Source organism: Quercus robur, chromosome 5 (assembly GCF_932294415.1).
Source record: "Quercus robur chromosome 5, dhQueRobu3.1, whole genome shotgun sequence".
In the NCBI taxonomy this organism is placed as follows: domain Eukaryota; kingdom Viridiplantae; phylum Streptophyta; class Magnoliopsida; order Fagales; family Fagaceae; genus Quercus; species Quercus robur.
Window position 1 is genome coordinate 75,051,469 of NC_065538.1, and position 22,236 is coordinate 75,073,704.

Consider the following 22,236-nt stretch of genomic DNA (forward strand, 5'->3'; position numbering starts at 1 on the left):
CATTTTGTATAGTTCAATACACAACTTCCACTTTGATCTTTTACCTTTATCTTTTCCTTTTCATTTTGGTAAACGACAATAATGATTTCATAAGAAAAGTTTTTTCAATTTTCATTTCCAAAATACAAAAGAAAAAGCTTTAGAAAAGTTTCTTCTTCTTCTTTTTTTTGGCATGTAAATCCGTCCATGTTGTTGGTAGTGTTTAGCAGTATTAATGCCACAATTTATGAATCTAACTTTAGCAATTATGCTAATTACAAAAAGAGGACACTACCAACCCCAACCCCCACCCCAAAAAAAATAAACATTGGATCATAAACGAACTTATTACAAACTAATAATATAATTCAAAAAATAGTTTTTTTTTTTTTTCTACCTCACCATAATAACAAAATATTGAAAGCTAAAACTAAGAAAAAGTGCCACCACTTGTTGATTGCACTTATTCGCCAGCTCCAGAAGGTGACGAATCTTACTCTGTTCCCTGCACCACTCATGTCTGTCGAGTTCACTACTTGCCTTGTCGTATTGGTCGCCTGCTTACTGTGCACAAATTAAATAAACACACTTCGCTAAGAACATAAAAATTTATGCATAAAGCATTAAAAATTATAAGCTGTACTTAGAGCTAAGGTATTATTTATTGGCAATATGGGTATGGAAACAAATAAGATGAGGACTTTAGAGCAAGCTTTTCTTACCTTCCAGGAAAAATACAGTTCCCGTGACCTGCAAATACATTCCCCACAAGGGAGAAAAACCCAAAAAAAAAAAAGATGTTACGTTCATATACGGAGCACATAAAAGTCAGGTGAAAATGAACAAATAATGTGGACCCATTTTAGCAAAGGAAATTTCTAGTTGATGTAAAAGGCAATAATGTAATGGGAGTTGGTTTGAAGTAACATTATAGAAAGCGACCTTATTCTGAAAGGCAATCTTATACCAGGACTAGAATCTTTTGAAGTGTCTGGTCACAATGGGGTTCACATAGTAACCAATGTCCAGACTCCAGAGGAACTTCCTTGTTCACACTTCCAAATAGGAAATGCAATTACCAAGCCATTTTTTGAAATTTTTTTTCACATTCCAAACACAGAAGAGACAATGAGCCTCTGCCAGGTGGGTCATAATTTCATTCCCATTAAGTCATCATTGAGTTCTCCGTGACTGAAGCCTTGGAGCGTGTATTGTTGTTTCTATTACTTTCCCACAGTGGCATAGATTTAACAAATTAAGCAATCAAAAGTTCAAAACTTTAGCTTAACGCCTTTACAAATAACAGCAGGGAAAATAAGAAATCATTTGTCCTACTTTTAATAAGTGTTCTACCAATACCATTTGTCCTTTTTTTTCCCTTCATTTTAAACTTTGGTTAATACTACTAACAGGAAATAAAAATGGTAGACTGCCATAGTGGAACAAAAGTGGAATGTAAACAGAGGATTTTTATTCATGTTCCTCTTCCCTAACTATTAAAGTTCCCAACTTTAGCATCAAACACCAAATTACAGAAACAAGAACCTCAAATATATTGAATTCAATTCAATGTTAAATTCAAACATCCAAGTTTTTAAAAATCCAAAATGTAAAACTAACACTTACTTGGGTCAGAGGTGGTGATCATAGCCACACCCTTGAAGTCACAAGACCCAGCAACCCTCCCTTCCTTCTGGTAATAGCTATCAAATGCATAAGTGGCATGGCTCTTCACATTATTAGGCTGGTAACAATTCTCCCCTGGTTGAATCTCAGAGCAATTAGCCCTCCCAGGTCCACATGCCCAATCCAAAGCCGCCTGCAATGTCTTCGAGTCCACTCCATCCATCACCACACAATAGGTCTGGTTAGTCGTATCATTAGCCAAAAAAGTCCCACTTCCTGAAACATGAAGCAAGTAAACCGGCGTAGAATTCCCATAAAACAAACCCCAATTGGCCTCAGAAACCGGAGGGGACCTCAAGTCCTCATTTAACAACTCATATATATACACACTAGACGTGATTTCCGGGTGCAAAGGCGTGCCGCTACGATCAAGAACATGCTTAATAAGATTGGAATTATAAGTATCAGCATTGTCAATAGTGGCATAAGGCTCTTTAGAATCACCCTTTGAAGGCCAACCACTCTCTGTGACAAGTACCACAACATCTGTGAAATTAAGGTTCTTCATGGAAGAATAAGCAGCATCAATCATAGCATCCAACACATTAGTATAATGAAGCAAAGTGTTTGGATCAACCATTTCTTTAGAAGGTGTTAAGGGCTTAAACAAAGAGTTATCCAAAGGAACCACCCCTTTGTTTTGCATAAACACATAGTAAGGATAAAGGTTCATCATCAAAGGTGACCCAGTTTTGGAAAGGAACTGAAGCAAAGGTACAATAACTGAGGACAAGCTTTGGTTAAAGAAAGCTTGTGAAGGTGGAAAAGGATCAAGGATTATAGAAGCAGCATGTGGGGTCGAAATCTTGATCTGGGTGTGAAGATTTGCTGCCACTAAAGCACTGTAAAGTGCCTCAATAGCTGGGAGAAGTATAGGACCTGAGGAAGGCACAGTGGTTAACACCTCGTCTCCTACAGAAATAGCAGTGATGAGTGTTTCAGGGTAGAAAGCAACAACGTTTCTGCCTATCCAGGCAGCGGCTGTGGTGTTGGAAGAGCCGATGGCGAGGAGCTGGTTGTTTGGGACACTAATAATGACTCGGATCTTGGAGTGAGCCAGTGCTTTGAGGAGGTCAGGATTGGCATCGTAGAGTCTGATGTGAGTGATCTTTTGGACTAGGAGAAACGAAACTAAGGCAGAGGGAGAGACTAGATTCGAAACATCTGTGCCAATGTTCACACCCACAAATGGCTGTGCGTCTTGGTCTTGTACTTTTACCTGCTTGATTTGTGGTGTAGATTTAGCTGCAAACAAAGAAAATTAACATAATAAGATATGGGTTTTGCTTGGTTTTCTTGATTATGATAGTTTTTTTTTGTGCGTAGTTACCTTGTAAGAGTGTGGATAGTAGTGTGAATAAGGACAAGATGATTGTGAGCTTAGAGACTGCCATTGTTGAAGAGAGGCTTGAGCTTCACTTCCTCATCCCCTGGTTCTGGTTCAGCTACAGATCCTTGCATTATCTTGCAAGTTTCTTCCTTTTGGGTTTAATTTGTGGTTGTGGTATTGTGGGGGATGTGGGGAGTTCACTTTGGTATCTGGGTTTTGGGTCTGTCTGAGACTGAGACCCCAAGAGAGTTACAGTGCGAAGAAGAAAGAAGAAGACATAGAACCAAAGAAGACAGTGTGGGTTGGGGTTACTGGATTTTTTGTTTTTGTTTCCCAAAAGCTGTGTTAGTTTTTAGTTCAAACATTTTCTTTTTCTTTTTTTTTAGGAAAAAAAAAACACTTAGTTTTTTTCCCCTTAATAAGTTCACTAAAATGACCTTGTGAGTTGTAAGCCGACACTCTTTCAAAGTACAATTGCACTTCTCTGTTAGTCTTTTTCGTCTTGTGACTTGGGGCAGGAAGGTTATTTTAGTCATTTCTACATCTCTTATTAATTACTACAAATTAAAAGTTAGAACATCAGTTAATTGAGTGTAATAAATAGCACTGTTTTTTAACACTTTTAAGAAGTTTGAGAGGCATTGTATAGGTAACTGGTGGGGCAGAGTTTTTTTTCTTCCTAATAATTAGGAAGAAAATTTTCGAATCCTAGACTTTTAAAAATGTTAATAGTCCTGTTATAGGTTGTGTTTAGAGTAATTATTAATAAATTATATTTAAAAAGTTTCAACATTATTTTTATGAAAAATATAAAAATTTATCAACATAATTAATTATTTTATTTTTTTTATAAAATAATTCTAAAAATAATTCTTAAATCAATACCCTTGAAACATTCTTTAACATTTTTTAATATTAAAAATACGTTAATTAAACTATAAAACTCTCCTGGCTGATTTTTTGTCTTCAAGTTTTACAGTAGGGTTTGGAGTTTTGGACAGTATTGTAGCTAACAATATTACTCAAATTTCCTCGGGGCCCTCTATTTTCTATTTTGTTGTAGACTATGGAGTAAATTTAAAGTCTTAAACTGGTGTTGTGCACTCTACCTCTTTCAGTCCCAAAAAAAGGTGAGTAACACGTGGCTTATTCTGGACCTTGCTGGTTCTTGAAAAACAGGCTGGCGTTTGCAAGCAAAGAGACGTTACTGCAGCCGACTTTATGGTGGTATGCTTTAACAAAGTCTAGTCTTCCACTGGGTTTAGGACATTCGGCTAACTTCAACTTCCTTTCAATGAGTAAATGGGGGGCCACAGCCACTCACATACCTCTGTCAGCAGTTTAAGAATAATTAGAGTTGCTAAACAGTCTAAATCAACAAAATATTTATAAAAAAAAAAATGGAACAGTAGCAATTTTGATGACAGACAACAAAAAAAAAAATCAGTATAATATAATTGTACAGATGGAAAAGTACAAGTCAGTGGTGCTACGCCTGCCAGTCGTGAATTTACATGGAAGAAAAGAAAGAGCTAGGCCAAAAACATATTATTCCTCGAATCAATTACTGTATCGCGAGTACCAAAACCTCCCACATTATCAACATACACAAAATATATAAATTCAAATGTAAATTGAATCTTAAAACAAATAAATTTAAAGAGAAAAAAAATAAAATAAAAGTTTCACAATATCAAAATCTTTTCTTATTTCTTCCATATAAACTTTACGCCATTATTCTTAGTGGTGGGTCGATCATTAAACTTGAAGCTCAAGAAAATTATGGCTCTTGCTCTCTGCACACCCTTTGCGTGTAGATTGAGATGATTGCACACTTATACCAAGTCCAAAAAGATTAATCTAAAAAGTACAAAAATCAAAACACCAAATTTTAAGAATAGTAATAAATAACAATCAATCTATAGTTGCAAAATGATTGTTCAATCTTAGTTATATCATATACAAAGAAAGCAATCTATGAAATAGGTATCATCAAAACAAATCAAAGATCAAGATTATAGAGAAATCGAATTGAGAGAGAGAGAGAGAGAGAGGTACTTTGACAGTAGATATAAAAAACAAAAAACAAACATACACTGATAAAAATAAAAATAAAAAATCCCATCAAATACTAAGAGAGAGAGAGGTACTCTGATAGTAGATATAAAAAACAAACATACACTGATAAAAAAAAATTCCCATCAAATACTAAGCTTGTTAGTTTAAAGAGAAATAAAAAGAGAACATACATAAATATAAAAATATGTAGGGAAAGAGAAAAAGGTATTCATGATTCAGAAATGTTGAGGGAGGGAAAAGGTTGGGAAAAAAAAGATACCTTAAATGTTTTGGTAGTTGAAAAATGTATATGTAATTGGCAAGTTGCATATTTAGTGACTGTTTGGGTTGGACTTAAGTTGCGTTGCGTTTCTTGTTCCTGCGTTTCTGTTTTTTTTTTTTTTTTTTTTTTTTCACGCGTTTTGTTTTGGAGTAATGCGGTTACTGTTCATTGAACAGTAACCGCAAATATTGACTTTCTGTAGTGAACAGTGCATATATGCACTGTTCACGGACCTACAAATTACACTTTTCAGCAACTTTTTCATTAAAAATGGGTCCCACGGTACTATTTACACATTTAAAAATTATTTTGCTACAGTGTTTTCAGTTTTCAGTTTTCAGTTTCAGCAAAATAAGTTCTATCCAAACACACCCTTAATATGATATATTTGTGGGAGGACAAGAATCCGAGAATGTGGATAGATGGGACAAGGCCAATGCCAAGAGAACAGACCTTGGAAAGCACTGACGGTAAGTCCTCGAGAAAATATGAACAACCCACCACAAGTATAGGGAGACTATAACACCCGAGGACGTCGAGGATAATGACATGTCCTCGGGGGACCGAGGACCAATGCTAAAGGCCATCGAGCACAAACCGAGGAAGAGAAGGAGGATTTGTCGTCAAGCTAGGAAGAGAAAAAGACAAATAAAGCATTCATCACCTCCGCATTCAATGCGCTGAACCTACCTAACTGGTTACATTAATGAGGAAATGACCATTGAACAGTGTAAACACAGCTCATAGCCTAATGTAGAAACTTTTTAGTAAGGCCCTGATGGAACAAGTATCAAAAGAGATGAACCTTGACCCTCCAAATGGAGGGCTAAGATACAACTTAGGTAACTATATAAGGCAGAGAAGCCTCTGTAGGAGGGGAGGAGAAAAAGATTCACTATTGTAACCTGAGAACAATTGTAATCACTATCTCGGACCAAACCCGAGAAGCTTAATACAAGCCATTTGAGGCTATCTTTCACTTATACTTGCATAATTACACTCAATGTTAATTTTATCAATTCTAGTTAGTTCTTTCCATCTACATAAGGGTATTAAAGCTTGATTGGCATCCCACCTCTTTAAATTAATTGTGTGAGCAAAAGTAACAAGTTTGATACATTTTCACCTTGACTTATTTTTGCCCGCTACAATATTTACATACAAACTCATCCAATTCATTGTGGTAGCATAATACCAAGTTTGAAATCTGAATAGAGAACTTTTGGGTTACCATATAGGTTCATAGAAAATTTGAGACTTTCTATATTCATTATTATTATTTTTTACCAAAAATATTTATGGAGAGAAAATAACTACCTTTATAAATGAGAATTAGATTTTTTTTATTCCATATTTTCATATTAATTGTCAATATATATAAACATCTTTTTTTTTTTTTTCAATTAGATAGAAGAATTAAATAGGTAGTGGATATTTTTTCAATTTACATATACTATAGATTATAGTTAGATATTATAGATAGATATATGGAAAGACTGTTCACTCATAGTGTAAGTTGGCTTAACGTGAGGTTTACATTAACTACAACTTAGTCAAATTTCAACTAATTATCTTGTTAGTTTGTCATACCCTCTGTTTAATAAAGGTGTTTTAAAATCAGACATTTTTTAGAGTTTTTTTTAAATATTTTTTTTATAAAAAAATCTCATTTTTAAAATCTAAAAAATACATTAGCATTCAAGAAAAAATTCAACTAATAAAGTCTCTTGTGATTGAATAAAAAATCTGAGATTCAATTCTTGTCTACACCAAAACTAATTGAGGTCTTAATATGATGATAGAGAGCAATAATCAAGAGTGGGCAATTGAAACTCTAAAATAAAAATAATAAAAAAGAGTAAAGAATTTTTTAAAAACATATGTTACCACTATTTATTGAAACATATGTTACCATAACATATGAGGTTTTTGGTAAAATAATAACATTTTATAAGTTTTTTGGATTTTTATCCCTCTAAATTAAATGGGTAAATAAAGAGTAAAATTTAATGATTTTAAAAAGTCTTAGCATTACCTGGTATTAACCCAAACTTCAAGGAAGATTTTTGGTTTTTAACCTTAATTAAAATTCAAAAAATTATAATTTATGATTACAACATCATCATAAATTTGAAATTTTACAATTACAACTCAGTTTTCTCTTTATTTTTTTTCAAAAAAATATATAAAAAATTAATAAAATGTTTTTGAATTTGTAAGGTTTGTGTGTGAAGAGGATGAGAATTATCTCAGCTTGCTCATTCTAGCGGTGTGGGTTATTTCCACTGAGGCATTACTAAGACACTGTAGCTTTTATTTTGGTATATTTGTCTGAGACGACTTGACTGGGCTCATGATTCTAGGGTCACCTGTCTTTCTTACATTTTTTTTTTTTTGGGTAGCCATGGAAATGACTATCCTTACTTACCCCATATACGTTGGGGAGAAATAGCCACCTCAAATTTGAGGCGCCTTGACTGAGTTCAAGATTTTTTGGATGACAATGGGCGTCTTTGCATATTTTTATCTAGATTTTGACTATGGGGACTTTTCTTTCCTTCATTTTTTTTTTAACTAATGAAAAGCACAGTATCATTCAAGTAAAGAATTCATTAAAAACATATGTTACCACTATATATTAAAACATATGTTATCATAGGAAGCTGATTAAAACAGATGATACCTCCTCTCATAAAAAAAAAAAAAAAAAGGGCACCGTATGTGTTTTTTTGGAAAAATAATACCATTTCATAATTTTTTTTTTAATCTCTTTAAATTAAATGGGCAAATAAAGAATAGTAACAAATTCTACAAAGTAAATTGCAATTTCACTGGGCTTAATATCAACTTAATATATTTTACATTTTCCGAAATTTCAAATCTAAATTGCATTTTATAAATTCAACAGTGAATGGGCCCACTCACATACTACCTTGAGCTAAATTGAATAATTAGAGTGGCTAAACATTCTAACTCAAAAAAATATTATAAAAAAAAAGTATAACTCAGTGTGGTGCTATGCCTGCCGCTGCCAGTTGTGAATTAGTAGGACAATGCATCTTTAAACATATTGAAAAGTATAGATTAATTAGTCGGCCATTGCATAATACATAATTGTACAAATTGAGTTAATTTTCTTCAAAGTAAACTTTTATTGAAGCACTGCTGTTATTTGTTTCCCTGAGGAAAAAAGAAGCAATTATTTCGCATGCCCTATGTGCTTCTCACATGGTTTTATTGATTGAGAATGCCGTGGATTTTTACTTTTTTTTTTTGGTTGTGAAATAAACACACAATGAAGTTGGAATGGGGTTTAAACATAAAAACACAGCACACACATATGCAAAGAATGTTGTGAAATTATTTTGAATTTTTGTTGTATTCCTAAAAAAACTCAACATGGGTTCGATTTACATGTGGAGCCCATAAATGGTGCATTGAATAATTATTCATATATGAAAAATGTTAAATGTAAGCTCCATGACCATCCAACTATGTGTGAAAAAAGTGTAATTCACCAGGTTCGTAGAATAATTTGTTGAAATAAGTGTTTTTTCATATATATATATATATATATATAAATATAAATATAAATATATATATATATATATAAATATAAATATAAATAAATATATATATATATATATATATTTTTTTTAATACAAGATTAATCATAGTGGGTGTAATTGTAACTGAAATTTCAATAGGTTTTAGGGAACATGTAAATTACAAGAGCTCTAGTACTTTTGTTTTTTATTCTTCAAAATCTGTTCGGCAGATTAAATGAAAAATGAATAATTAAAAATACTTCTTTACTTCAATATATATATATTTTTTTTTAATTCAATAGTTGGGGAGAGACATCTCCCATAAAAACACATTAACTTACAAAACTCCATCTTGACATTTTTCTCTATATTTGATCTTCAAATAAAAACAAAAAATCACTTTTTTTTTAACATAATTTATTTGATTTACAATTTTTTTATTAATTAGTTAAGCCACAAACTCTTAACATATTATTAATAAAATTGTTTTTTTTTTATAGCATTGATAATAAGAGGTTCATCCATTCATGTAATGCTATCAAGTACTTGTAACAAAGAAATAAAAACTTTCTATAAAAAAAAAAAATCAAATCAAATCAAATCCATATGGTTTTAAAAAAATATATTAAAAAAAATAAAATAAAAAAACTTTCTTTTATATCTCATTAGAGTTTCGTATCCCTTGAAGGCAAAAAAAATCTTTACTATGCTGCTAGGTCCAATATAAGTGCCAACAAACTCCAGTTAAATTTGTGAGAGTTGTAGGCTGCGTTTGTTTCAGTGTAAAATATTTTCCGGGTGTAAAATATTTTCAGGTGATAGATCGGCGAGTGGCAGATGACGAGATCGACCCAAAGGAGGAGATGATCTGACCTAGAGGAGGATGAGATTGGTCAAGCGACAGCAGGCTTCATGTGGCACGATCTCGGTGGGATGATCTTGGCGGCATGAAGTCGAAAATGCGATCTCACTAGCACGTCTGGGGTTGGGGCGCGATCTTACTGGTGTGTTTGGTTGCGCGAAGTTGAAGGCTCTCTCTCTCTCTCTGAGCGTTTGAGTCCGAAAATGGTTTGAAGTGAAAATAGAAATGTAAAATAATTTTCGGGTCAAAGCCTTTATTTTACGGTCAAATGAAATGCTTTTCCGGAAAATTCTATTTTCCATGCGCAACCAAACACACAGTGAGGTGTAAAATGATTTCCTGAAATGTTTTGAAGCCAAAACAAACGCAGCCGTAGTGTGAAGGCGTGTATCAAATAATGTGTGAGGGCAGTGTCAGCTTTAGGTTCAAAAAGCATCAGCAACAAACACTATTCCTCTGGTAGCAAACAAAATACATGAAGCTCTGCTACTATATAGTATATAACCAGCAGTGAGTCGAGCATCTGGGTCACATTACATCCTAGTCACAACAATCAGAACCATGCCTTGATCAACATCCAAACAAGACTGAAGAATAGAAAGAGAGAAGAAGCATGGCTTGCCACAATTAACATTGTCAAATTTGAATAAAATACAATTAGTAACTTTAATAGGGCCAAGTATATGAAAGTCTAAATCCCAAAATAAGGAAGTCCAACATTACAACGAATTCAATATGCACCCTTAGATTGAGATGCGGTATTATGTGTAATGGTCACATTCAATATCACTTTCACATTGAGGTAGGTTGACACTTGTGGAGGGATGTATGCAACGATTACCTAAAATAAGAAATCCAGTTGAAGGAAAATTTTAGGATTAAAATAAACAATTTAATATCTATCTCATGTCAGAAAAATATTTGACACTTTGGGAGCAATGTTCTTTCTTCTTATCTCTCATATAAATGATACGTTACTTTGAATTTAATTAAAAGTATCGAGTAAATTGCCCATTTTACATTTTATGAACTTAAATATAATCTAAACTAGATTGGACGAATCTCCTAATCCATTACATGGCAATTCATAAAACTATCTACGTGTATTAAGAGTTCATTTGGGTTTCCCACAGTTTCTGGTAGCTTATTTGTAGAGTATTTTATCAAAAGATATAATTTTTACTAATTTTTATGTTAAATGTGTGACCAAAAAAACTAAAAGCTAATTGACCTAGCAATAGTAATTAGTAAAATGTATAATAGTAGTAGTTATGATTGTGTCATGTTTAGATAATCCAATCTCAACTAAAAAGGAGTAAAAAAGGACATAGGACTGATCCATGATTCTTTGAATATATAATTTTTTTTCTTTATAGAGAACAGAGAATTCTATTAAGGTATAGGAATAGAATACATAATGTTGATCAACCGCTCCGCTAGTTTGCTCAACCACACTGCCACACTGGTAATATGCCCAAAGAATGATAAAACATGCAGAGCCAAACTTTACCATTTTGATTGACCTAGCAAAAAGGAAAGGATAAAGGGTTGAGATTCTGAGCAATTTAAAAATTGGAATCCTAAGTGAGGTACACCTAGAATAGAGCATAAAACGATAGTAATGTACAATGAGTTCTCACATGACATGATTGGCAAAAGTGAACCCACCTTTTGGGTTTGCTCCCCTTTCTTCCATCGTTGGAAACTTTAAAGAGTTGACCAACCAAAAAAAAAAAAAAAAATTTTGGATCCTATGTAATAAACTTGCCAGTTCATTCATGAACAGCCCAAAAATTTCCCTATTTGTTTACCATGGAGATTAATGGGTCATCTACACGAGTTGTGTCTCAAGGCAAGACCTTTAGTTTAAATTTGGGTTGAGCTAAGGTTCCTACAACAGAGCCCAACTCGATTTACCTACTTTTGCAAAAGAATGTTATATTTTGTACACACAAGTTGAAAGTTTGCTATGCCACTATAGATGTAGTGTTTTTTTTTTTTTTTTTTTTAAGAGTCACGTCAATCACATCTAGGAAGTCTGAGTATTAGAATAGCTAGCCAGTCAGAGTCCTAAAGTTAGGGATGTAAACACATGAGTTGAGTCGAGTATTAAAAGTTCAAATTTGTTCATTAATTTTTTTGAACACGAGCCAAGCTTGAACTCATCAACAAACAAGATTTTATGTTCAAGCTTGGCTCATATTCTTGTTGAGCAAGCTTGAATTTGTTTATGAGCTATTTGATTAACTTATTCTTTTCCTATATATATTTATATTATGAAACCATGATTAAAATGTTTTATCTTTTCATAATTCTATGAATTTTTAATACAAATAAACTATTTATTTCATCAACAATCTACACATAATAATTTAATTTTTTCTGAACCTATTGACAAACTTACACAATTAATTTCAAATCTATATAAATATGTCTTTAGACAAGTATACATATAAGTATATAATATTACATATAATTTAATTGAGTCCTCGTGTTCACAAGCTTGTTTATGAACACATTATTATGTTTGAGCTTAGCTTGTTTAATAATTGAGCTTAAAATTATGGCTTGAACTTGGCTTGTTTTCTAAACAAACAAATATAAGCAAGTTTTTTCCCAAGCTAAGCTTGAGTTGTTCATAAACAATTTGGTTCATTTACAACCCTACCCAAAACTTTTCAAATTAGCTACTAATCATCAATAATTTTATTTTTAAATACATACTCCAACAAAAATTGATACTAGTCTACACTTATTCAATGTTGATGTTGATGTAGTCACAAAATTCAATCTCTAGAGTGAAATCTAATAATTTATGAAAATAATTTCCTTTATAAATGAGAATTAGATTTACTATTCCATATTTTCATATTCATTGTCAATATATATTGTAGGGGCGGTTTTTGGGGCCCAAGCCCAGCAAGTAAGTGGTTCTGTCCCAAAAGTCCCCAGACAATGAATTTGTAGAGAGCGGGTTACAGAACTAAGGCTAGACGAAGTGAATGTCAGTTAGATGTATGCCATGCAACATATTGAACGTGAGAATATTCTATTTAAGTTCACAGGATATCGGTCCGAGGAGACGTATAAGTGCACCTCTTGCTTTGGTTACAGACTACAGAATTCTTTCACCTCTCTCTCTCTCTTTTTCCTCAATTCTCCGATCCCCTCTTCATGGGGATTTCCTTCTCTTATATAGCCTCCTTAAATTGATAAGGACCTTACACTTGTTAACCATCTGGACCTTCACTTGAGTGCCTGTCCCATCGGATATTTTCCTTATCTTTCTGTGAGTTGCACTGGCCAATGTAACACTGTTCGCCTGTCTTCTCCACATTAATGCGGCTGAAAAAGTAGTTTTCTTGCATTTAATGCGGCAGTTGTGGCTTCTCCTTGACGTCTTACATTTTCCTCTTTCCTGCTATGTGAGGCTCATCCTACTACCCACGTTCGTCTGGGATGGTTCTTCACTGTGGAGGGGACACACATTGGGCCCATATTTGTGTGTCCGAGGAGACATTCCTCCTCGGACGTCTTTTAAAACAAACTGGGTTCCACAGGATTGGGCCAGAAGTCTTTTGGGCCCCTATTCCCCTTTGGGTCATGGTTGGGCTTCGTGTGGGGCCCCAGGCCCATTGTTGACTTTGGGAATTTCACCCCTACAATAGCCCCTCAAAATTCCGGCTCCTTCTTTCTTGTCCGAGGAGGAAAGGCGGGATTTTGACATTCATAGGATTATTTATTGTGGGTCCCCGCTTCACTCGTGCGGAGGCATGCTTCTCACGTGCCTCATTAATCACTCGTGCGGAGGTATGCTTCTCACTTGCCTCATTAATGACGGAGGTGGTTGATGACCCATGCGGCGCTAATTATTGCTTTTAGCGGTTTTATATATTTTTAATCCGACGGTTGGACGCTAGATCAACGGTTGGGATCATTTCCGTTTCTCTAGGCAGGAGTATGTCTGTCCAGCTTCTCCCGGATACATAAGATTTTCAAAGGCATTTCCTTCTCATTTTTGGACAAGCACTCAGAGCACTCCCGCACTTTCCCTTTTAAAGCGTTCAAGCCTTCGCAGTCGCCCCCTTGAAGATTTCCTGCAAGTTCCTCACCCATAAGTGTACATTCCTTTTCCATTGCCTTTTCCGGCATTATTCCTTAAGTAAATCGTCTTCACGTCACCTAGGATTAGGGGGATGGGTAAGCTTGACAAATTGGTAAATTCCTCGGCCGGTATGGAAGGCTTCAGGGCTAAATACTGTATTCCGCCGGAGGTAGGTCTAGAGTATTGTTCTCTGGAGGAGGTCTTAATCAAGAGGAGAACGGGGTAGGTTGCCATTTCAGTGATAGCCTTCGTGGAAGGAGGAATGACCATCCCTATGGGGAGGATAACTAGGGATTATTTGCGTGGTCATAGGTTGGCCCCTCACCAATGCGTCGTGAATATGTTCTGGATTCTGGGGTGCGTAGAGGTCCTAAACAATCAAATGAACCTCGGCCTTACATGGCATGACGTGGTTCATCTATATGAATTGCACAGCCTCGGCGACTCATATTACTTGAAGTCCAGGTTCGATGAGGTGAGGTTGATATCCTGCCTTCCTAAGTCCAACAAAGGCTTAAAGGATGACCTTTTGATCGTCTCCGGACAATGGCACGACGATATTCACTGCCCAGTCAGGGCAGGAAAACCAGGTGGGACACCGTAGAGTTAGATCCCTTGGAAGGGGTCTTAGTTTTGGTCTTTCTTTTTCTTCGTTTCAATTTTGACTTTGCTTGTTTGCCTCCTCGGACTAACATAACCCTTTCTTTGGGCTTTACAGACAAGGCGCATATGACTCCTCGACTAAGTTTGGTCAACATCCAAGCAGTCAATTTCCTTCTAAGGTCTGAGATTTACGTGAGTGCAAACGGGCAATTGCGGGCCGCACCTCTGATTTTGGACTACGAGCCCCTTACTCGTGCTCTAGTGGAGGCCGGCCAAGCAATTAGGGCTGGCAGTCCGGGATTAGCACGAATCGACGTATCCGTACCAAGTTTTCTCGCTTCGAGAGATTTACCCGTCCAGCTGCCCACTCAGTGTGCTTTTCCTGCAGTAGTTGTCCCAGCGGAAGAAGCCGGTTCCTCGCACTCATCTTTGAAAGAGCAGATAGACCAGTTCCATTTCGCCGAGGAGGGAGAGGTGTCGGCCAGGCCAGTAGAGCTCTCGGACTCTGATTTAGATTTAGACTGCGCCTTGGCAGCCCCTGATCTTGGTTTAGCAATCGCACAAGTTGATACCAGCCAAGAGCTTGAAGAAGAAGGAATGGACCTGAAACAAATGTCTGGTCTCAGGGGCCTCCTCTCCAATAGGAACAAAGGGCAGTCCTCCAAGGATGTCCCGAAGGAACAGCCGACCTCCAAGGCTCCTCCTCTTCCTCCCACATCGGATGCGGCACTGCAGCCTATACCCAACTTGAGGCAAAAAAGACCTGTGGAGGAATTGGAAGAGGGCGAGGTTGGCCAGGAAAAAGCCAAGCCTCAGAAGAAAGGCAAAGAGACCAAAGAGCCTAAAGAGAAGAGGACCAGGTCTATTGACAGCCGAGATGAAGCGGCTATTCGGAGGGAACAGCAGATCTGGTCACCACGGCTCGAACTGGACGGCGCTCCAATTTCTTAGGATGCGACCCTGTGGGAATCCCAGCGAGGGCAGGCATCATTCTTGGCCGAGGCCCTGCAGCAGCCTCTTCTTTTGCCTCGCGATATGAAGGGGCTACGGGACACTCGGCAACCAAACCTCTTCATGTCGCTGAAGAGGGACATGGCTATGGTAAGTGAGAATTTCTCTTATCTCTTTCTCTTGTTACGTATCTCTTTATTCATCATTCTCTTTAATTAAGCCTTTACTTTTCTGGCGCAGGTCACTTAGCAAATCTTTGTTACTGGGGAATAGGCTAAAAAGGCACGTGAGGACCTTCACAATGAGGCTCAGTCCCGCTGTGCTGCCGAGAGGACTGCTGGCGACCTCAAGAAGGAAAATGATGGCCTGAACAATGAAGTAAAGGGGGCAAAGAAGGGCCATGCGAGCACAGAAGCCAGCCTTAAAAACGCCACTAAGCAAGCCGAGGATCTGCGCCTACAGCTTCGCCAATCCGAGGAAAATCTCGTGACAGAGAAGCAGGCGGTTTCAGATCTCAAGGCCGAGCTTGCGAAGGTCAAGGGGGAGGCCTGTCTAGCCAGGGAGGCGGCCGAGAAAGCAGTGGCAACCTCTTATAATCGCGGAGTCAGGGACACTGAGGTCAGGTTGGCCGAGGAGGTGGCCGCTGTATGCAGGGAATACATCACTCTGTCTTGGGGCGTAGCCTTGGATCGGGCAGCAGTCCCAGCGGATTCCGATCTTAGGAAAGCTGAGAATATCTTTTTCCCGTAGGACATTCGCGAGATTCCTGACGTGGTTGCCCCCGAAGAGCCTCTCCCAACGAAGGCTTTAGCCTCAGACTCCTCTATGCCTGAAGCTGAGGACGCGCAACCGGCCGTGAAGGACAAGTTACCCGAGGACAGTCTTTCAATCAGGGAGGTTGTTGCACAGGCTAAGGAGACTGTTCCGGCGCCCCAGGCAGTAGACGACCAGCCCAGGCCTACTCAGGGTTCAGATCTAGGAAAGTAGTGTAGGATTTTACTTGTTAAACCCTTTATGTTTTGTTCTGTTAATGGTTGTAAAAGGATCACTTTTGGATTTTAATGAAAGGTGTAGTTTCCTTTTGTTCTTGTTGTTTAACTTTCTCTTCTGTTTTCATCATGAATGGATGTCTATTCTGCCATTAACTATGGAAAACCAAGCATGAGTGAATGAATGTGTAAGAAATGATAGTCGATAATTAGATAAAATGGTAGCGAGGCTAATTTCCCCCAAGTCTGTGGTCTGAGGAGCCAGGCAGGACTTGGGTTCTGTTTACCACTTAGTAAAAATGGCCTCGAGGTTAATTTCCCCCAAGTTTGTGGTCCGAGGAGCCAGGCAGGACTTGGATTCTGTTTAACACTTAGTAAAAATGGCTGCAAGGTTAATTTCCCCCAAGTCTGTGGTCTGAGGAGCCAGACAGGACTTGGGTTCTGTTTAACACTTAGTGAGAATGGCTGCGAGGTTAATTTCCCCCAAGTCTGTGGTCCGAGGAGCCAGGCAGGACTTGGGTTCTGTTTAACACTTAGTAAAAATCGCTGCGAGGTTAATTTCCCCCAAGTCTGTGATCCGAGGAGCCAGGCAGGACTTGGGTTCTGTTTAACACTTAGTAAAAATCGCTGCGAGGTTAATTTCTCCCAAGTCTGTGGTCCGAGGAGCCAGGCAGGACTTGGGTTCTTTTTAACACTTAGTGAGAATCGCTGCGAGGTTAATTTCCCCCAAGTCTGTGGTCCGAGGAGCCAGGCAGGACTTGGGTTCTGTTTAACACTTAGTAAAAATCGCTGCGAGGTTAATTTCCCCCAAGTCTGTGGTCCGAGGAGCCAGGCAGGACTTGGGTTCTGTTTAACACTTAGTGAGAATCGCTGCGAGATTAATTTCCCCCAAGTCTGTGGTCCGAGGAGCCAAGCAGGACTTGGGTTCTGTTTAACACTTAGTAAGAATCGCTGCGAGGTTAATTTCCCCCAAGTCTGTGGTCCGAGAAGCCAGGCAGGACTTGAGTTCTGTTTAACACCTAGTCCAAGTAGCTGTACAGTAATACGGCGTCAAGAATGATGTCTTTCATTAATAACAGTACATTTTCAGGTTATTTACATTCCATGGGCGTGGCACTACATGTTCATCCAAATCTTCCAAAAAGTATGCCCCTATGCTGGCTACGGAAGTGATACGGTATAGGCCTTCCCAGTTTGGTCCAAGCTTTCCCCATGCAGGGTTCCTCGCGGTGCCCAGGACTTTCCTCAGCACTAGATCCCCGAGCGCCAATGGCTTGGACTTCACCTTGGCGTCGTCACCCTGTTTGAGCTTTTGCTGATAGTACGCTAGGTGGACCATTGCACTTTCCCTTTTTTCTTCGAGGAGATCCAAGCTTTTTTCCAGAAGGCTGTTATTAGCAATAGGGTTGAAGGCAGTAGTCCTCTGTGTTGGGAAGTTTATCTCCAGTGGGATGACAGCCTCGACTCCATAGGTTAATGAAAAGGGGGTTTCTCTTGTGGACCTGCGAGGTGTGGTGCGGTATGTCCACAAGACGTGGGCTAACTCTTCAACCCACCTCCCTTTCGCATCGTCCAACCTCTTTTTCAGTCCATTCACTATGGTTTTATTGATGGCTTCCGCCTGTCCATTACCCTGTGGGTAGGCCAGTGTGGAGTACCGATTGATAATTCCCAGCTCATTATAGTATTCTCTGAAGGCTTTGCTGTCAAACTAGAGGCCGTTGTCCGAGATCAGGGTGTGCGGGGTCCTGAACCTAGTGATAATATTTTTCCAAACAAACCTCTTGACATCGACGTCCCTGATGTTTGCTAGTGCCTCAGCTTCGACCCACTTTGTGAAGTAATCGGTGCCGACGAGAAGAAATTTCTTGTTCCCAGTCGCTTTGGGGAACGGTCCTAGTATGTCTAGGCCCCATTGTGCAAATGGCCAAGGGCTGGACGACGGGTTAAGTTCCCCGCCTGGCTGGTGTATGTTCGGGGCGAACTTTTGGCACTGGTCGCACTTCTTCACATATTCCAGAGCCTCTTTATGCATGCTCGGCCACCAGTAACCCAGCGTCATGGCCCTGTGGGACAGGGACCTACCCTCCGTATGGCTTCCACAAATCCCTTCATGTAATTCCTCCAGGATGAGTTCAGTAGCCTCTAGGTGCACACACAGCAGGTACGGCCCCGAGAATGAGTGTCGGTAAAGTTTGGAGTCCTCGGACAGCCAGAATCGAGAAGCTTTCCTCCTGATTTTGTCGGCCTCAACCTTATCGTCTGGCAAGGTGTCGTGCTTTAAGAACAGCACCAGAGGGTCCATCCAACTAGGTCCTGCCCCGACGTTGTGTACCCGAATTCCGTTGGCCTTCTCTGTTGTTGGGCGGCAGAGATCTTCAACTAAAATGACCCGCGGAAGGGGCTGAGTCGAGGAGGTGGCCAGCATAGCGAGAGAGTCAGCATGGGTGTTCCCACTCCTGGGTACATGCGTTAAATGGAAGTGGTAGAAATGGGTCTGCAGGTGCTTATCCCGGGCCAGGTACTTTTGCATTCTTTCATCTTTCGCCTCCAATTCCCCGTTTACTTGTCCCACGATGAGTCTCGAATCCGAGAATATATTTACGTATTTTCCAACCAATTTTCGGATCATTGACATCCCCTCCAATAGCGCCTCATACTCGGCTTCGTTATTCGTGGCTGAGAATCCGAGCCTTAACGACTTTTCTATAGTTATCCCTTCGGGAGAGACTAGAACGAGCCCCACGCCTGAGCCCCTTTGGTTTGCTGCACCGTCGATGTGTGCTTTCCACCAATTGTGTTCATGCTGAGAGACTGTGCTGATCAGTTTCTCACCAGCACTTGGTGATCCCGACACTTCCACTCCTTCTAGGGTGGGCTCCGCAAATTCAGCTACTAGATCGGCGAGGACTTGACCTTTTATGGCGGTGCGAGGCATGTATCTAATGTCGAAGGCGCCCAGGATCGTTCCCCACTTAGCAATTCTGCCTGTGTAGTCGGAGCTGCGGAGGACGAATTTCAACGGAAGTTGAGTTAGCACAACTACTGTATGTGCTTGAAAATAGTGGGGGAGCTTCCGCGTGGCTTGTATGATGGCCAAGATAGCTTTTTCGAGGGGGAGATACCGGGTCTCTGCCTCCTGCAGCGATTTGCTCACGTAATACATGGGGCGCTGCGTGCCGTTGTCTTCTCAGATTAGCACTAAGCTCACCGCATGAGAGGCTACTGCGATGTATGCGAACAGCACCTCGTCAGCATCGGGACTGGACATAATTAGTGGTCGGGCGAGGTATTCCTTGAGTTGTTGGAAAGCTAAAGCACATTCCTCAGTCCACTCGAAGCCCTTCCACTTGTGCAATAGGAGGAAGAAAGGTCTGCATCTGTCCGCTGAGCGGGAGATGAAACGGTTTAAGGCAGCTATTATGCTGGTAAGCTTCTGGACCTCTTTGGGATTCCGAGGAGGTTGCAAGCTATGAATGGCTCTTATTTGGTCAAGGTTAACTTCTATTCCTCTGTGGGTCACCATATAGCCTAAGAATTTTCCTGATCCCACCCCAAATGAACATTTGGATGCGTTCAATCGTAGCTTGTACTTTCTCAGAATTTGAAATACTTCGCCAAGGTCTCTGATGTGGTCGGCCACCAATTTGCTCTTTACCACCATGTCATCTATATACACTTCAACGTTCTTACCCATCTGCTGTTCGAACATCCTAGTCATCATCCTTTGATAGGTCAACCCGGCATTCTTCAAGCCGAAGGGTATCACCTTATAATGATAATTTCCAACTGGGGTGACAAAAGCAATTTTTTCTTGGTCTTCGACAGCTAGGGATATCTGATGGTAGCCCTGGAAGGCATCCAAAAAACTCATTCAGGGGTTCCCAACAGTCGCATCTACCAATCGGTCTATCCGTGGCATTGGGAAAGGATTCTTCGGGCAAGCCTTGTTTAAGTCCGTGAAGTCTACGCAGACCCGCCATTTCCCGCTCTTCTTTTTTACCACAACTGTGTTGGCTAACCATTCGAGGTAGAATACTTCCTTGATAGCCCCAACTTTCTTCAATTTTGCGACCTCTTCTCTCACAGCGTCTGCATGTTCTTTTGACGGCCACCGAGGAGGCTGCTTCTTAGGAGTTATAACTGGGTTAACATTAAGGTGATGGCATATGAGATCTGAGTCAACCCCGGGGGCCTCATAGGGATCCCAGGCGAATACGTCCGCATTCCGTCGAAGAAAATCAATTAGTGTTGACTTCTCCTGTGGTGGTAATTTCGAGCCGATCTGAAAAAACCTCTCAGGGTCTGATCCGACTAGTACTTTCTCCAGCTCCTCATAGCTCACCTCCGTGGCTGGTCCTCCACCACCCGCAGTTGGGACCGGGGTCATTGATTGCTATAAGCCGTTCTCGGCTGAAGTGGAAGGTTCACTATTTGGTCGTCGTGAGATTGCCGACACCATGCATTACCTAGCCATTCCTTGATTTCCTATTATTTCTTTGATTTGACCTCCTGACGGATACTTCACTTTTTGGTGCAAGGTTGATGGCACAGCCCCTAGTGCATGAAGCCACAGCCGGGCCATGATAGCGGTGTAGGGAGGGTACGCATCTACGACAATGAAGTTCACCTCTACCACGTCTGAGTCTGTTTGCACAGGCAGCCTTATCATGCCTTTCGGGGTGACGATTTTTCCTTCAAAGCTGACCAGAGGGGAATCGTATGGTGACAAGTCTTCTGGCTTCAAGTTCAACCCCTTGTACAAATCAGGGTACATTACCTCCACGGCACTGCCTTGATTAACTAACACCCTTTTCACGTCATAACCTCCAATTCTGAGCGTGACGACTAGGGCATCGTCGTGGGGTTGAAAGGTTCCTTGCTTGTCCTCCTCCGAGAACCCGATTAATGGCGTGGCACTCACTCTGGCTCTCTTGGATTCACTTTCGTCTGGCTCAGCCGAGAACCTGCCCACTGACATTACTTTGAAAGGGCTGGAACCGGTCCTTCCAGGTACGACAAGAATAACATTTATTGTGCCAATAGGTGGCCTCAATGTGCTTTGTCTGGTTTCGATATTTGACTGTTCCTGCCATCCTTCAGGGCGGTTCAACAAATGCCTCAACTTCCCTTCTCGGACAAGCCGATCCAAATGGTTTTTCAGATTCCTGCAATCATCAATGGTGTGACCTGGCTCCTGGTGGTACGCGCAGTACAGATTCTGATTGCGTTTTGAGGGGTCGCCTGCCATCCTGTTCGGCCACGGAAAGAAGGGTTCACACTTCACATTCTCTAGGATCTTATGCAATGGTTCTCGGAACATAGCATGGACTGCCTGAGCCCCAGTAGGTTCGGACTGTTCCGCGTAGTCTCTTCTCGGCCTGTTACTGCTGTTAAAGCGGTCCGACCTGAAGTCCCTCATCTCCTGAGGGACAACCTTCGCTTTACCTTTCCCCATCTGCTGGTCCTCCTCGACCCTTTTGTACTTGTCAATTATGTCCATGAGTTGGCGCACGCTAGTGACTGGCTTCCCAGTGAAGGACTTTCTTAAGCAATGTTCTGTCGGTAGGCCCCTTTTGAACGTACTAATGGCGACGTCATCGTAATTTCCTTCTATCTCATTATACATTTCCCAGTATCTGTCCGAGTAGGCCTTCAGCGTCTCTCCTTCCCGCATGGACAAGGATAGGAGGGAATCGAGGGGCCGAGGGACCCTAGTGCTGGTGATGAAGCGGGAACCAAAAGCCTGCGCCAGCTGTTTAAAGGAATCTATGGAATTCGGCTGGAGGGCATCAAACCATTTCATCACCATGGGTCCCAAACTAGACGGAAACACCTTACA

The 22,236-nt window shown here is 39.9% G+C and overlaps 2 protein-coding genes across 2 annotated transcripts; both read right to left on the minus strand.

The window, feature by feature from the left end:
• Positions 1–201: 201 nt before the first annotated feature.
• LOC126727082 (glucan endo-1,3-beta-glucosidase 1) lies at positions 202–3,345 on the minus strand. Its single transcript, XM_050432559.1, has 4 exons — positions 2,996–3,345; positions 1,606–2,910; positions 702–729; positions 202–543 (listed from the first exon to the last, which is right to left on the minus strand). Exons 1-4 carry the CDS (start codon positions 3,057–3,059, stop codon positions 378–380), a joined length of 1,563 nt encoding a protein of 520 aa, XP_050288516.1. The 5' UTR covers positions 3,060–3,345; the 3' UTR covers positions 202–377.
• Positions 3,346–16,535: 13,190 nt separating this feature from the next.
• LOC126728714 (uncharacterized) lies at positions 16,536–21,816 on the minus strand. The gene is made up of 2 exons (XM_050434499.1): positions 21,103–21,816; positions 16,536–16,550 (listed from the first exon to the last, which is right to left on the minus strand). The coding sequence occupies exons 1-2, from the start codon at positions 21,814–21,816 to the stop codon at positions 16,536–16,538; spliced, it is 729 nt and encodes a 242-aa protein (XP_050290456.1).
• Between the last annotated feature and the right edge of the window lie 420 nt (positions 21,817–22,236).

Coding starts and splice junctions, on each gene's coding strand:
- LOC126727082 (XM_050432559.1), bottom strand. CDS start 3,059: ATGGCAGTCTCTAAGCTCACAATCATCTTGTCCTTATTCACACTACTA. Junction 2,911..2,995: donor ACTATCCACACTCTTACAAG/GTAACTACGCAC, acceptor CTTTGTTTGCAG/CTAAATCTACACCACAAATC. Junction 730..1,605: donor GATCACCACCTCTGACCCAA/GTAAGTGTTAGT, acceptor ATGTATTTGCAG/GTCACGGGAACTGTATTTTT.
- LOC126728714 (XM_050434499.1), bottom strand. CDS start 21,816: ATGAGGGACTTCAGGTCGGACCGCTTTAACAGCAGTAACAGGCCGAGA.